The sequence below is a fragment of the Charadrius vociferus genome, unplaced genomic scaffold (assembly GCF_000708025.1).
Source record: "Charadrius vociferus isolate BGI_N301 unplaced genomic scaffold, ASM70802v2 scaffold88, whole genome shotgun sequence".
Classification (NCBI taxonomy): Eukaryota; Metazoa; Chordata; class Aves; order Charadriiformes; family Charadriidae; genus Charadrius; species Charadrius vociferus.
In genome coordinates, this window is record NW_009649619.1 from 175,585 (window position 1) to 190,366 (window position 14,782).

Sequence of the window (14,782 nt, forward strand, 5' to 3'; positions counted from 1 at the left end):
GGAAGAACGTTGTTCTCAGACCCTGAGAAATCTGGATTTTCTAACAGTGTGCTACCTAAAGGAATTGATACTTGTAGCTTTCTTGCAATTAGTTTTTTGGTATTTGTACCTCTCTTTCCGTAGTTTTAGATCAAGAAACAGCATGAGCACAGTAAGTATTTTCCTACTCAGTGCGAACCTGATTCTTAAGTTATGTTGTTTGTGGTACCTCTGTAAACAGTTCTAAGAGTTTGTAGTACATACACTGGAGGATAAGCATATTAAAACTTCATGTTCTGTGATACTGAAGATTCTTAATCTCTCTAGGTGCTAGTAATAATTCAGAAATGCTTCCAATGTGAGAAAAAAACTTAGGTCAGACTGATTGCAATGGTTGGCTGGAAGTGAACGTATGATATAATTGTGAACTAGTCTTCTCATTTGCAAACCATCGCAATATGTTTTTTTATTTGTAACCCAACTGGTAAGAGATCTGGGGTAATATCTTTTCCTTGATGTGATGTGTTCAGGTAGGAACGACCCATGCCACCATTCTTTGCATATTACAGCCTTTCAGGGGAGTGTTTTCTGAATTCTTGTGTGCTTTCATTGGTGCTGCAAAGGTGAAGGCCACGCTAATATTACTCCTAAAGAAAAAGCTAAGGCTTTGTTCTCTCTTAGACTCAACGAAAGCGCCGGGGAGGAGCAGTTAATTCTAGGCAAGCTCGGAAACGAAACAGGCTGGTGGCTTCTACTGCAGAAATGGCTTCAGAAGCAGAGCCAATAGAACTTGAAGAAAGTGGTAAGCTTTCTTTTTAACTTGGTAAGAATATAAACTGCTTTTGGAGGCTTGGGGTCCCACTTAACCTGTATTTTTGCCAATTTCTAGGCACTTTGCTGGAGAGGAAGGGAAATCTCTGATTTTAGAACGCATCTAGTATGGCATCTATGAACAACAAGCCTACTGACAGCTGTTTTAGTTTGGTACTGAGATGCAATACATTCACCACTAGTGATAGATTAGTTGTGTGAGAAAGGTACTCAAGTGCTGCTCAAATATCTGAATGTCTAATCTGTTGAGCTGGGAGTTACTGCAGCTGCTACTACAGATAATGGCACACTAAGTTTGGGAACTCCCAAGTTTTAAGATGATAATTAAAAGTTTGTCATTAGTCGTACCCTGTCCCTCAAGAGAGATGCAGTGCTTGGTCAGTATGTTTTTACAAAAAGTATCAGAATTTAAAAAGCCTCTTTTAGGCTTTAAATACATATTTAAATTGCCTTCTGAAGTCCTAGGAAGGATTAAAAGTAACTGTTGGTCTCCAGGTAATATGGGTTTTTCAGTTTTTGCTGTGCTTTTGGCTGTGAAAGGTTGGATGAGACATGAGACAGGAACATTTGCAGCATAGTACTGTAAAATTATTATATCCTATATGATTGACATTTTATCCCCTGTGATAAACATTCTCCTATGTTAGGTGAATAATCTGTTGCTGTGTACCTCCCACAAGCTCTTGTCATACAGCAGAACTGTATGAGGAGTTCAGCCGCTGTTCCTCTTGCGTTGCAACTTGCAGAAGACAGTAGTGGTAATGCTCTACGTGGACTATTAAGGGCAAAGCTTGAGCGAAATGTTGGATACCTTCCTGAAGAGAGAAGCCAGTTACCTAGTGGCAGGCAATTTTATTCCTCTGCGGTCTCTGATCTTGACTCTAATGTTGTGTTTTTAAGCTGGTGAAGAAGTTGTAGATCTCACGTGTGAATCTTCTGAGCCTGTAGTTGTTGATCTAACTCACAATGATTCTGTTGTGGTAAGTAGTGAATAGCACACTTATCTAAATCTTGTAGTCAAATTAAGCTTGTATTGTGCTCCCTGATAGAATCTGGCTTTAAAGATAAGCTTTAAGTTCAAAGATGACTTGTTAGTGCATGAAAGCCATGCATTACAGGCTTTTACAGCACAGAAGCTGCTCTGGAGGTGCACTTGCAGATGGTTAGAGGGTAATCTCAAATAGTTTTTGGCCCCAGAACTTGGGGAGAATGTATACCAGTCATGGGTAATGTAACATAAGGAGACGCGATTTAAAGTTGAAGTTATTCCAGATATACCAAAGGTGTAGGCCAATGATTTAAATAAAAATTGAAGGAGTAAGTCTTTGACTTCACAAATATGAAGTGTTTAGCTGCAACGTCAGTTTAATGTTCTCCTGTCAGAGATGCCAAGTGCAACAGTAGGTGACCATGGTTCAAACTAGTTCAGTTTATTATGCCAAGAGATCTTACAAAAAATCTACTTTTTTTTTTTTTAACTGCTATTTTTAAAGGTAGAATAGTATTAAATCCCATCCAGAGCGTAGTTTATAACGTCAGCTCTGGGATGCCACTGCTGCCATGCAGAACCAGAAACAAGCTGGAGGAATAGCATGGGGTATCTCCTGCTGGGATTGTTGCTGAGCCTTTGCAAAAGAAAGACCTCAAACTTTGACATAATCTGCATTGCCCCAGCCCTACTTGAATCAAAGACAATGGCAGGTTTGGGGTTGATTTTTTGTTTTGTTTTGTTCTTCTTTAGCAGCTGTTAATCTAATATGAAGTGTTTATGGATCTCTCACCTGAATTGGCCTGTTTGGGGGAGAAAGAGGGAAAGAATCTCCTCTGGCCTAACTCAAATTAGGGTACTGAAACTGGGGAGCAGGGAGGAGGGTGTTCAGATGGTTCCTAAGCTGCCTCCATTTCTATCCCTCTGCAGCAGCATGAGCAGCACCAGAAGCAAACACCTACTTATTTTCAGAGCAGCAGCTAATTTACTACGGCTTTCCACGTTCTTAATCAAAACGAGAGGGATAGCCTACCATTCTTAGCTTGTTTTGTTGTAATTGCTTAGCTTAGCTGCTGTTTGTATGTAGCGCTAGGGGTGCCCACCAAAGTCTAATTGTATTTTCTTTTCTCTCCCTTCCCATATATGTTGATGCAAGATTGTTGAAGGTGAGTTGACGTTTTACAATTGATAATGGAATTGTCCTGAACTTATTTTTTCTTTTCTTTTCCAATGGACTTGAGCATCGTGGATTGAAATTGCGTTTACCAAAAGGCAAAAGGACAATGCTAAAGTATGTGGCCAGTGTTGGAGAGAATGGATCCAACCCGGGCTTGACAGTCACTGTCAGAGCTTGTCGAAAGTATCTGAAATAAAACACATCACAGCTGCTCACAATATGTTTTCTTCTTTCCCAAATACAGAAGTTCTGTAAGCCCATAGTTGGTAATAATTTTGATTAGCACTGGAATCTCTGCTTTGAATAAGAAACTGTTGAAAGGGTTTTTTTTCACCTGTGTTGCCGTGAAGGAACTAAAGAAGAAAGTTATTTATGGTCATAGTATTCACTTTCATTATCTAATATAACATGCCTCAAATTTACTACTGACAAGTACTAATAAGCGTGAATTTTTTTTTTCTACTTCAGGTGTTAATAATAGTTACAGCTATAAAGGAGTTAATCCTTTAGACCTTTCAGACCTTCTTCTGATTATAATATCTGAGGTGTATTAGTATGTTATTAGCTGCTTACTTAGAATGTAATCATTCTGTGCTCTGAATGAAGCTGGAGCAAGTAAAAACTATTTGCAATAGAAGTTGTAGCTGAATACGTACGCAGGAAGGAACTTTCATTTTCTGTCTGTTTCTGTAATTTTAATTGATCTGTGCTTGATCATTGTTACATGTACACTGGAGATGCAGAGATAATTATTGCATGCCGTTTCTAATTGTTAAAATGCAAACAGCAGTTCTTTAACCTTTGCATGTTACAGACCAGGCAATTAAATATATTTTATCTCCTTTTGTCTTGGGCAATATAACTTCCTTTTGCAAATTACCTTAACTCAGGAGGAAGATGACGAAAATGTCTAAGGAGACTCTGCTTAAAGTATTTTGATAATTTCCAACTACTGTTCTTAAAAAGACTCATAGAAAATGCCTTTGAGTGGGGGGTTGTTTGTTTTAACACAGATAAAGAGTGGAACAGTTTAGCATCAGACCTGGGTGAGCATCCACAGCAACTCCATAGTTTACCCTTTTAAATTTGAACATCTCTTCTGTCACTTCTGAAACTTTCTGAACAAAGCACTCTCTGTGTTTTACCAGGCCTTTTTGTTGTGTATGTACTACCTTGCCATGCTACTTGGAAACTTAACTTCAGTCCTCTCTCTCTCTCTCTCTCTCATATCACACAGCAATTGTCGCAATTCCTCAACATAGTATCATAGCATTCTCTGTTAGTAAGAATTGGGAGAGAGCACCTTCCCTTTATAGGGGAGACTTATTCACAGGTAGTGTAACTATATGAAACTTATGACACAGAGAATCTTTAAGATCATGTTCTAGCTGTTTGTAGGGTGAACTTATGACACAGAGAATCTTTAAGATCATGTTCTAGTTGTTTGGAGGGTGAATAGAGCAAATGTTTTGTGTTGATATGTTGCAGAATATTCACAATGCCTGGAACTATTCAGCCTTAATATTTAGGAAACTAGTTTGTTTAAGATTGCTTTTAACCCAGCTGAATGTGGTCCATTTAAAATATGAACCATTACAGCTTTGAAATGCATGATTATAAACAGTCTAATTCCAGGGAGAGAGAGAGATTACATCTAACTTACCAAAATTAAATTACAGAGAATCAACGACAAAGGAGAAATCTTAGACTAAGAAGCCAGCGACAGTCGGACAGCTGTGTATTGAGTAGCGATGATGAAGATGAACCAAGAGATAGCGATGTGTATGTGACAGATAAAGTTTCTCGAGAATTGGGACCACTGGAAGATGAAACTGCAGGTTCAAAGTATGTACGCCTTATGAACTACCAAATATTGAATTTTGCTTTTCTTATACATATAGGACCAAGTTATGTTGCTATATCCTGGCATTTCTTTGAAGTCTTAACTTACTCTAGTCAGTTCCCACTTTCAGTGAGTACAACATGACATTTCATGTGATGACTAAATGATACCATTTGCATTGTAGGATAAAAAGGCTGCCCAAAACAGATGTACAACTTTGCATACAACCGTAAAGATGAATCTGGGGGTATGGCAAGGAAGGAGGATTAGTCACAGACTGTAGCTCATAATGTATTGCATTTACTTTGGATGTGAATCTCTAGTAGTCAGGTTAGATACAGAAATATTTTCATTGGTGTAGATGAGGCTTGGTATCATGAGATCAGCAGGCAGAAGCCTGTTAAATTCCGGTAAAAACTATCACTCATTCACTGCTTTTTTACACACTGTCCAGTTGATTGCCTTTTTCCTCTTGGACCAGTAACTGTTCTTCTAAGGTATACTTGCAAGGTGATTATGGAGGTAATACTGTTAGGGCCAGTTTTTGTTCTGTCCCATGTATGCCATGGCGCTCTGATATGTTTGCATGTGAGATGCTGATCTCACACAGTAAAGACTCCATTCTGCAGAGAAACGTTAAACTCCTGCTGTAGCAGCATTCCATTATATTAATGACACAATGTATTAGACTAATTAAATGAAATCAGATGTCCGTGTGACCAGGGAAGACTAAGAACATAAGAGTTGTGGTATAAACATTTTTTGAAGTGTTTGGGGGGAGAAAAAAAACATGTTTTAATAAAGCACCTGTGCTTTGATCCTTTTAGATAACTGGAAGGCAATGTAAGAGAAAACTTGGGTATGGAAATTTTGGGTGTCAGGGCTTAAAAATGCCACCTAAAGGGTCTATAGCATTCTAAAACGTAGTGCATTTTGCCAGTGGATTTGTAGATTTCTGTTAAATTTTGGTCGTTAAGTATGTAGGTGACTAAATCCCACTAATTAGTTAATACGAAAAATTAATGTTTTGTTCCTTCAATCTCGGGCTTCTCTGTTAAAGAATGTGCCTTACTGGTCTGTTTAGGTAAGGCTAAAACAACTCGGTGCTGAAGCATTTAGCACTGACAAAAAGTTACTGATGCTGAGATTGCCACAGAGCAGTCTATCGTGTTACTCTGTAGTGTTAGGCTGCTCTTGCTTATGTGAAGGTTATCATCAATTGAAATTAATTACTGAGTTGGTGTTATAGCTGCTGCATAAAGAATTTGAGTAGTAAAAATTGGAGAATTAATGGAGTTAAATTATCTGTGTGAAACTAGGGGTAGAAGTTAGTAGTGCTTACTGCTTGTATTTAAGATTACATGATGAAGGTTATCTCGTGCTTTCTGTCCAGTTGAATAAATTACAAACTGTTGCTTAGCATGGGTGGTAACATAATAAAGCCAAGTGGTTATGGTAAAGACTTATGAGAGCAACTTACTGTGATTGTTTAAAATAGAGAGTAATCTGTGGGGGGAAAAAAAAAAAGTGGCAGGAAGTTCTTTCTCAAAGAGAATATTATTCAGCACTTACAGTATAACAGGTTCCTTAAGCAGAATAGCTATGTCTGTTAGTAAGCCTGTGTGCAAGACGTCTGTCCTGGAGGCTGAAAGCAGGAGAAGTACATCTGTAACCACAGGGCGGTAACAGCTACTGAGTTGGTCTTTCCTTCTCTGAACTAGAAATTTATTTTTTGATATTTCCTCACATTAGTGTGTTCCTGCCCTATGTTTTCTAAGGAAGGAGTTCTTGGTATGAGTACATTACTAGGCTTGGATGTTGCTAAGTTAGAATAGGGGATGTTCTCATTTCTGACAACCACTTTCACTTCTAGAAAGGACAGCTAGATGGTTTTGTTAGAAAATGCTTATTTATGACCTGTTGAAGATTAATATTGCCATACGTGTACTGCACAGTGCTAGAGACTGCTGTTACTTGTAATAACAGAGCAGGGTGACTAACTGCACCTTCCCCCTGCTGAAAACCAAGATGCTGTTTCCTTCAGGTAAGGGAGACCCTAACTACTTAGTCAATGCAAAAACTTGAGGGAGTTAAAGGTACACAGGGATCTTCAGATGAAATGTGTTCTGGCTAGTCTGTGCAGTCAGATGATTACCATTTTATGTAAGGGTAACCCTCAATGCACAGTGAAATTAATGGATGCGTGTTCTTTCTGGTTTTGTTCTCTTTCCTACAAGGCCGTCTGGTACCGTTAGCTGTCCGATTTGCATGGATGGCTACTCAGAGGTAAGGATCCACATGTTGTCATCGTTTCTTTTTTGTCAGAGGGAGAATGGGGCAGAGGGGGAGCTGTGCAAGTCTCTTGGGTTATGCGGGTTACTAGAGACAGCTGGCTTGAAGTACAGACCTTGGATTTAATGTGAAACTAGCTTGTAACTCAAAATGGTTTCTTAGTGGTGTACACAGAGGGAGAAACACTTCACAAGATGGCACTGAAAGATCTTTGGGTTCCTTGTTATGTAGTAGTAATGTACTGACCCCAGATACTCCAAGTCCGATTTGCCAGGTGCCAATAGACCAGCAATGTTGAATTCTTTACTGCAAATAGCAGTTGTGGTTTCTTTTCTTCCAGATTGTACAAAGCGGACGACTGATCGTGTCAACCAAATGCGGCCATGTCTTCTGCAGTCAGTGCCTCCGTGATTCCCTTAGGAATGCCAACTCTTGCCCAACCTGTAGGAAGAAACTGACTCACAGACAATATCATCCCATTTATATATGAGTACTTCTGTTTCTCAGGAGAGACTCATCTGGATTTTGGGGGAAAATGTCATGTTTTCGGTGCTCTGAAGATTTAAAGAGCAGCAGGTTGTGCACACATCCAAATAAAACTGATTTTTTTTGGAGAATAACTTGTACATATATAGACAGCTTTTTTTATGGTCCAAGCTGCTTCTTGTTATGTCCCTGGTTATAATGTTAAATTTGTGACTGTCTCTAAACTAGACCAGCAGCCTATGTCAGAAAGGAAGCAGCTAATCCATTCCCTTCTACTTTTTTAATGCTTAAATAAGAGGGGTCTGAGTATTTTGTTATTTCTTAGTCTTTAAATTATTCCCACCATCGCATACAGATATGGAATAGTTACCTTTCCAAATACAGATGAGCAATTTGCCATTTCATTACACTTTTCTTTTTTGGCTACAAGAAGCTCATGACTATATTGCTTTCTGCTATACCATCTTTGCCCAAGTTGCATAAGTTCTGTACCGATGGATTGTTTTATCATAAATCAATACTAAACTGACAACCAGGGTAATGCAATAAAATAGCCTGCTCTTGACCCGCAATCAGGTTTTTTAAGCAGAAGGCTTGAACATGTAGATGTCTTTATGAACTCCATGAGATCTAAAGTACATAGACAAATCACAACGTGTACAATGTGAAAATACTTCTTTAAATGTTTTAACTACCAAGAATTCCTGTATTTGAATCGCAACACTGAACTTAATTTTCTAGTGTGATGTGATGGTCTCTTGGGTTTACTACTGTTCTGTAGCGCTCTCTCCTGATAACTAAGGAGAAAATAGTCTTCTCTAGGCTTGCTAGTGATGAGTAAGCAGAAGCTTGGATGCTGTCCTCGTCGGCTGAATACCAAACTACCTACAAATCTTCTTACTGTATCAAGTGTACTCAGCGTAATGCTTAAAGTTCTGTGCGTTCACTGCACTGTTCTCTTCAGTTTTTATACTAACATCTGACTGATAGTAGCCTGGTGCATAAGGTTAAAAATTAAATAATTGTATTGCCATGGATTTGGGAAGTGGAGGCTTTAAAAGAGGTTTGGTAGCAATCTTGACTTGGCAGCTTTTTGAGATAAGTTTAGTCTCCCCTTGCCCTGAGGTTGTCCAGCTTTCTTTAAACGTGCTTTTTAAAAAAAGAACGGATGTCAGATACATGTCCTAGGAGAGAGAATTCCTCTATTGAAGCAAGGCAGGAATGCATAGGTTTATGTACTGTTACCCAGTCACTTCTTTTTTATCCAGGACTGAGTTATGTCTGCTTTAAACCTGTTCCAGTGAAAATCTGCAGGCTGATGTGGAGTCCCAGATAAGCTGATACAAACAGGAGGACAGTAATTAAATGTGGATGAGATGATTAACACCAGTATTTTATGATCCACATATGCAGTAGCCACATTTATGAAAACTGAAATTTGCTCTATAAAAAAAAAAATATCCAAAATTCAACTCAGTTGCCTTTTGGAAGTTGGTGGCTTATGATAAACCGTTAGGAGCACCATCCTGTGCTCTGATGCAGCACAATTGTAGGATGTGTTTAGTTAACGCTGACGTCTGATGTGTCTTCACTATAACCTGTTTTAAGTTCTGTATTGAAGATTGCAACCCAAAAGTAAAGGTTTTCTTATTAGGATGCTTAGGGATGTTTCTGGATGTAGTAATACAAAGTTTTGTTCCGTAAAGGCTGGCTTAAGAAATGCAATACCTTCCCCGCCCTGGTTTGGAATAGCTCTGGCTCAGCCCTCTTATCAGGAAAAAGCAGTTTCTGCAGGGTGACAGTATGGTAACTGCTAAAAAGTGACACACCTTTAGTTACTGTGTGCTCCCATTGGTAATATGAACTACAAGCAAGGACTACAGCAGTCTTAGGACAATGTGGTGACAACAACGGCTGGCATTTGTGGCCCAAAAAACCATAGAAACAATGAAACAATACTAGAGATTGCTAAAAGAATTAGTTGAGTGAAGAGAAGCAGCCCAGCATTAAAACTGTTAAGATATTTAAGGGCTACAGAAACAGCTTTCTCCCGGTAGCTTAACAAAGAAAAAAGAAGAAAAATTATGGCCAGTTTTCCTTGGGTGGCTACTGTACGAGAGGGACAGTAAGGATTTAAGGGATTACCTCTGGGGATGAGTGGCGTATCCCTGCATCTTTCACAGTGTACTAGCCATAGCCTAAAATGACTTTGCACAACTCCCTCTGTGTAAATATCACTTTATAGTTTGTGTCTCAATGAATATATCTAATTGAAAGTTAGATACCACAAACTATAAAACATTTAACAAAGTTTTTAGCTTTTATGTACCCTGTGAAGTGCCACAAACTTTGTGCATCTCAAAATAAAATTATAAGCTCTCAGTACATGGAAAAATACTACATTGTGTTACACGCCTGGGGTTTTTTTTGGGGGGGTGGGAGGGGAACAAACAAAAAAGACCCAAAATATTTGATTTCCAGTGATGTTTCACATTGGCAAGAAGTGATAGATAATATAAAGATTTTTTCATTATGTAAATGTATGTCTTGTTGTATATAGTTCAATTTTTCCTGTATTTAATTGTATTCATGTCTGTCTGTCCCATCCATGTTGGACTCTGCTGGTAGGCAAACAGTTCTTTTAACAGGTGGAAATAAAGCTAATCAATTTGATCAATCAGAAGGGCTCATTCTTTTAATCAGACTGCATTAATTGATTTGGGAGAGGAGAAAAAAATCTAAAATGCCTAAACTTTTTAGTTCTTTTGGCCGGTGTGTGTTGTGTGGGCAAAAGGAGAAAGGTGCTGTCTGGGCTGGGAGGAAGGAGGGGATGATATTGGGGAGCAACCCTGCTCCCAACTGGGAGGAGTGGGGGGAGCCTGGGAGCTGGCGACAGAGGGGGTTGGTTTAAATGACGGCAGGGCCTTGGGGTGTTTTTCTGCTGTAAGCTGCTGATGTTGCGAGTGAAATTCCGTGCTGGAGAGAGGGTGAGGAGGAATGCTGAGGGGAGGGCCAGGCACATAGCGGTTTGAAAGTCACTGTAAAGCTTATTTTATTTCTTCTGAGGCAAAAAAGAAAGCGTTTGATGCCTCTGCTTTTTCTTCATCCTTATTAGTCAGGTGACCATCTTCAACAAGTATCAGGTTTAAATGACGGCAGGGCCTTGGGGTGTTTTTCTGCTGTAAGCTGCTGATGTTGCGAGTGAAATTCCGTGCTGGAGAGAGGGTGAGGAGGAATGCTGAGGGGAGGGCCAGGCACGTAGCGGTTTGAAAGTTGCTATAAAGCTTATTTTATTTCTTCTGAGGCAAAAAAAGAAAGCGTTTGATGCCTCTGCTTTTTCTTCATCCTTATTAGTCAGGTGACCATCTTCAACAAGTATCAGGGCAATGTTTTCATTAGACTTCCTTACATTTTTTAATCCAGTGCCAGTTTTAAAAAGAAAAAATGGGAGAAAATTGATGAGTGGCATATTATGTTGCTTAAAACTGTGCGTAAATGTATCTTTGGGCCTGAAGATTTTTGAGTTAAGAAATACAGAGTGAAAGTTTAAGAGGAAAAAAAGTCCATCAGGCTTCCTTTAACTCAAGGTTGTGATTGGTTGCCAGTGCCGTGCCATTCCATCCCATCCCACTGGGGGGTCTCAGTGTTTCTTAATCTGAGAATAGGTTAATTAGTTTTGACATTTCTACTGACACAGACATTAAAAAAAAAAAAAAAAAGGGGGGAGATCCCAAAATCCATAATGAGATTTTGTGATGAGGAGATTTCAAAGGTCATCCAAGCTTTGGTAAGATGACTTTTTAACTCACAGGGATATGCACTGAGCTCAAACCTAACATTAGTGCAAGTCCTCTTCACCTCTCCTAAGTCCTTTGTTTTTGACTTCAGTACAGATGGTGAATTCTATGGGAGCCAGAGGAAACTCAGCAGTGCTCAGGTCTATACTGATCCGTGTTTTTAGGAGGACCATAGAATAGCTATGGATTTATTTTACACTTTTGGATTATTTCCTTGTGTGTCCATTGGTGCTCTTGCCATGTCTTGCCCAAAGTCCCTACAACTCTTGTTTAGAGAAGGCGAATTACCTGGAAACTACCAACTCCAGAAATCTGGCATTCGACATGATTTTATTTTCTCTTTGAGGCCGTAACACTATGTCTACACCTTGACAGTGGCCCCCTACCATCCTTTTTCTGGGACAGCAATGTTCATGGTCCGCATAGAGCAGACAAGGGCCTACACCATTTGCAGAAATTTGCTCCTTTTAAGGCGAGGTAATAATCCAGAACTGTGATGAGAGCACTGAGCTAAACTGTCGAGATTGCTCAGGACCATGGAGGACTCGCGTAGTGAAGCTGCTTTGTCACGAAAGCAGTGGATTATCCTGCGCATGCGTTTCTTCCCACCTGTTGGCTGAGGTTTGCTTTGTCACAGCTCAGGGAGTGTCGTTGGCCTGTTCCTGGCCGTGCCCTCGGTCTGAAGCACTGTGTGCTGGTCTCTGCAGCGTCGGTCAAGGTCAGTATCTGGAGCAAGTGGACTTCTGCCTTGCCGCGTTATTTGTTTGACCGCAGTGAATAGGCCTTCTAGTAAGACTTCTCTTTGGATTACACTACTTAACTATTCTGAGGCTTGCCAGGGCTTCTGTGCCGTCAGACTTGTAAAAAACATTCTTGATGTTTCCTCCAGACCCCTGGAGGAAAAAGAAGATGGATCTTTAACAAAGCTTTCTGTAGACTCGGTCATCGGACAGTGTACAGATGGTTCCTAAGCTGCCTCCATTTCTATCCCTCTGCAGCAGCATGAGCAGAACCAGAAGCAAACACCTACTTATTTTCAGAGCAGCAGCTAATTTGCTACGGCTTTCCACGTTCTTAATCAAAACGAGAGGGATAGCCTACCATTCTTAGCTTGTTTTGTTGTAATTGCTTAGCTTAGCTGCTGTTTGTATGTAGCACTAGGGGTGCCCACCAAAGTCTAATTGTATTTTCTTTTCTCTCCCTTCCCATATATGTTGATGCAAGATTGTTGAAGGTGAGTTGACGTTTTACAATTGATAATGGAATTGTCCTGAACTTATTTTTTCTTTTCTTTTCCAATGGACTTGAGCATCGTGGATTGAAATTGCGTTTACCAAAAGGCAAAAGGACAATGCTAAAGTATGTGGCCAGTGTTGGAGAGAATGGATCCAACCCGGGTTTGACAGTCACTGTCAGAGCTTGTCGAAAGTATCTGAAATAAAACACATCACAGCTGCTCACAATATGTTTTCTTCTTTCCCAAATACAGAAGTTCTGTAAGCCCATAGTTGGTAATAATTTTGATTAGCACTGGAATCTCTGCTTTGAATAAGAAACTGTTGAAAGATTTTTTTTCACTTGTGTTGCAGTGAAGGAACTAAAGAAGAAAGTTACAGACTAAAACTGTGCATTTCAAGCATAGTTCCACGGCTATATATCTTATAATATACCTGACTTACTAAAATTACATTACAGAGAATCAACAACAGAGAGGAAATTTCAGCCTAAGACAGTTGGAGATCTGTATACTGATTAGCGATGAAGAAGATGAACCAAGAGATAACGATGTGTATGTGACAGATAGTGTCTTTCTAAAGTCTTATTTCTGATATGCTGTAGAAACTGACTTTTTTTTCAAGCTTTTTGGTTCTCTTTGATAACTGTGCTAAATCTTCAGATCTAAAATATAATTGCATTTCTAGAAAAGAGCTCATTCAAAAAAAAGCCCCAAAACCAACACAAACTTTTATTATGTTGTTCATGAAATCATTATCTAATGTATCTTACAGTATGGCTTGAGATACACTGAAATGCTTGCAATACATAAAAGACACAGCCAAACAGTCTAAAAATATGCTTCATATAATCACACATTTTATAAGGAAGGAGTTCTTGGTAGTTCTGTAATGATGGATCATTTTATCATAAATCAGTATTAAATTGACAACCAGGGCAATGTAATAAAACAACGTGCTCTTGACCCGATGTCGGGTTTTTTAAGCAGAAGGCTGTGCAGACACATAGGCTGTTTGATGGGTGAGTCTCTGCTGCTTCAGTTAAGCTCTTGGTCTGCTTCTGCTCAAATACCAGCTTCAGCAGAACGACCCTCTGATCTGCAGTCAGATTTGACACTTCTGTGGGATGAAGCATGCGGCAATTGCAGAAAGCTGTTCTCACCTGGGATCTGATTCTAGACCACATTTTGGGAGAGGAGAAATAAGAAATATGAGCCAGATATCAAAGCCTGTGAAGCTGAAGTCCAGGAGCAGGGAAGGCCAGTCCTGGATTAAGAAGCCAGGTAAGAAGCACAGTCCAGGGATTAGGTGGAACATGTAATTTGGGGGATGCTCACTGTGCTGCGGTGTCTGGAGTGAAGGGGGAGATGAGTGGGGAGGATGGTCCTGGGAACTGAATGGAGACCAGTGCTATGGAGTGGGGCCACCAGCGCTGGGGCATCACGAGGCAGAAACTGGAACTACGGAGCAAAGTGCAGAGGTGTGGCTGCAGCTGAGTTGTGTGCGAGAAAGCCAAGCAGCAAAGGGGAATCGTAAAGGGGAATCATCACCAAGTGTAAGCGCTGGTGCACGTCAGATGGATCAGCTTAGCGGGGCCATAGCTGCTGCAAGGAGCCTTTGAGTTCTGGTTGCAGAACTTAAACCTCAATTTGCCTCGATTAGGAAAATCTGTACCAAGGAGAGTCTCTGATGCTGTGACCAGATGCAGTTCAAGAGTTCTTTGCCCTGGCGTGTCCCTTCCAAGAGGGGTCCCACGCATGCTGGTGGTGGAGGATGAATACAGATATGATCTGATGTATTCTTCTAGTTTTGTTAGGAATGAGATGGAGGTCTCTAAGACCATTTCAAAATGATATTGAGTAGTTGCAACATCTTTCATTCAGTAAAGCCCTCGATTACACCAGCAACGTAACCCTGAAAGCTTTACTTCCCACTAGTAACTCTACCACCCACATACTGTAGATTCAGGCTTGGTGTATTTTTATTTTCCGTATTAGATGTTACCTTAAGGTTGCAGGCAAGGCAGTAAAATGCAGATACATTATGAATGAAAATGTGAATGGGGAACTGCTGGTTTCTAAACCTCTTTCCTTTCCCAAATTGCATAAGCAAGACATTAGCATTAAAAACCTTACACAGAAAAATCACAGGTTA

At 39.9% G+C, this 14,782-nt stretch overlaps 1 protein-coding gene across 1 annotated transcript; it reads left to right on the forward strand.

Moving 5' to 3' along the window:
* On the forward strand, nucleotides 1–7,720 carry RNF4 (ring finger protein 4). Its single transcript, XM_009890503.1, has 7 exons — nucleotides 1–151; nucleotides 661–781; nucleotides 1,711–1,790; nucleotides 2,955–2,964; nucleotides 4,655–4,820; nucleotides 7,056–7,104; nucleotides 7,451–7,720. Exons 1-7 carry the CDS (start codon nucleotides 143–145, stop codon nucleotides 7,598–7,600), a joined length of 585 nt encoding a protein of 194 aa, XP_009888805.1. The 5' UTR covers nucleotides 1–142; the 3' UTR covers nucleotides 7,601–7,720.
* The last annotated feature ends 7,062 nt before the right edge of the window (nucleotides 7,721–14,782 follow it).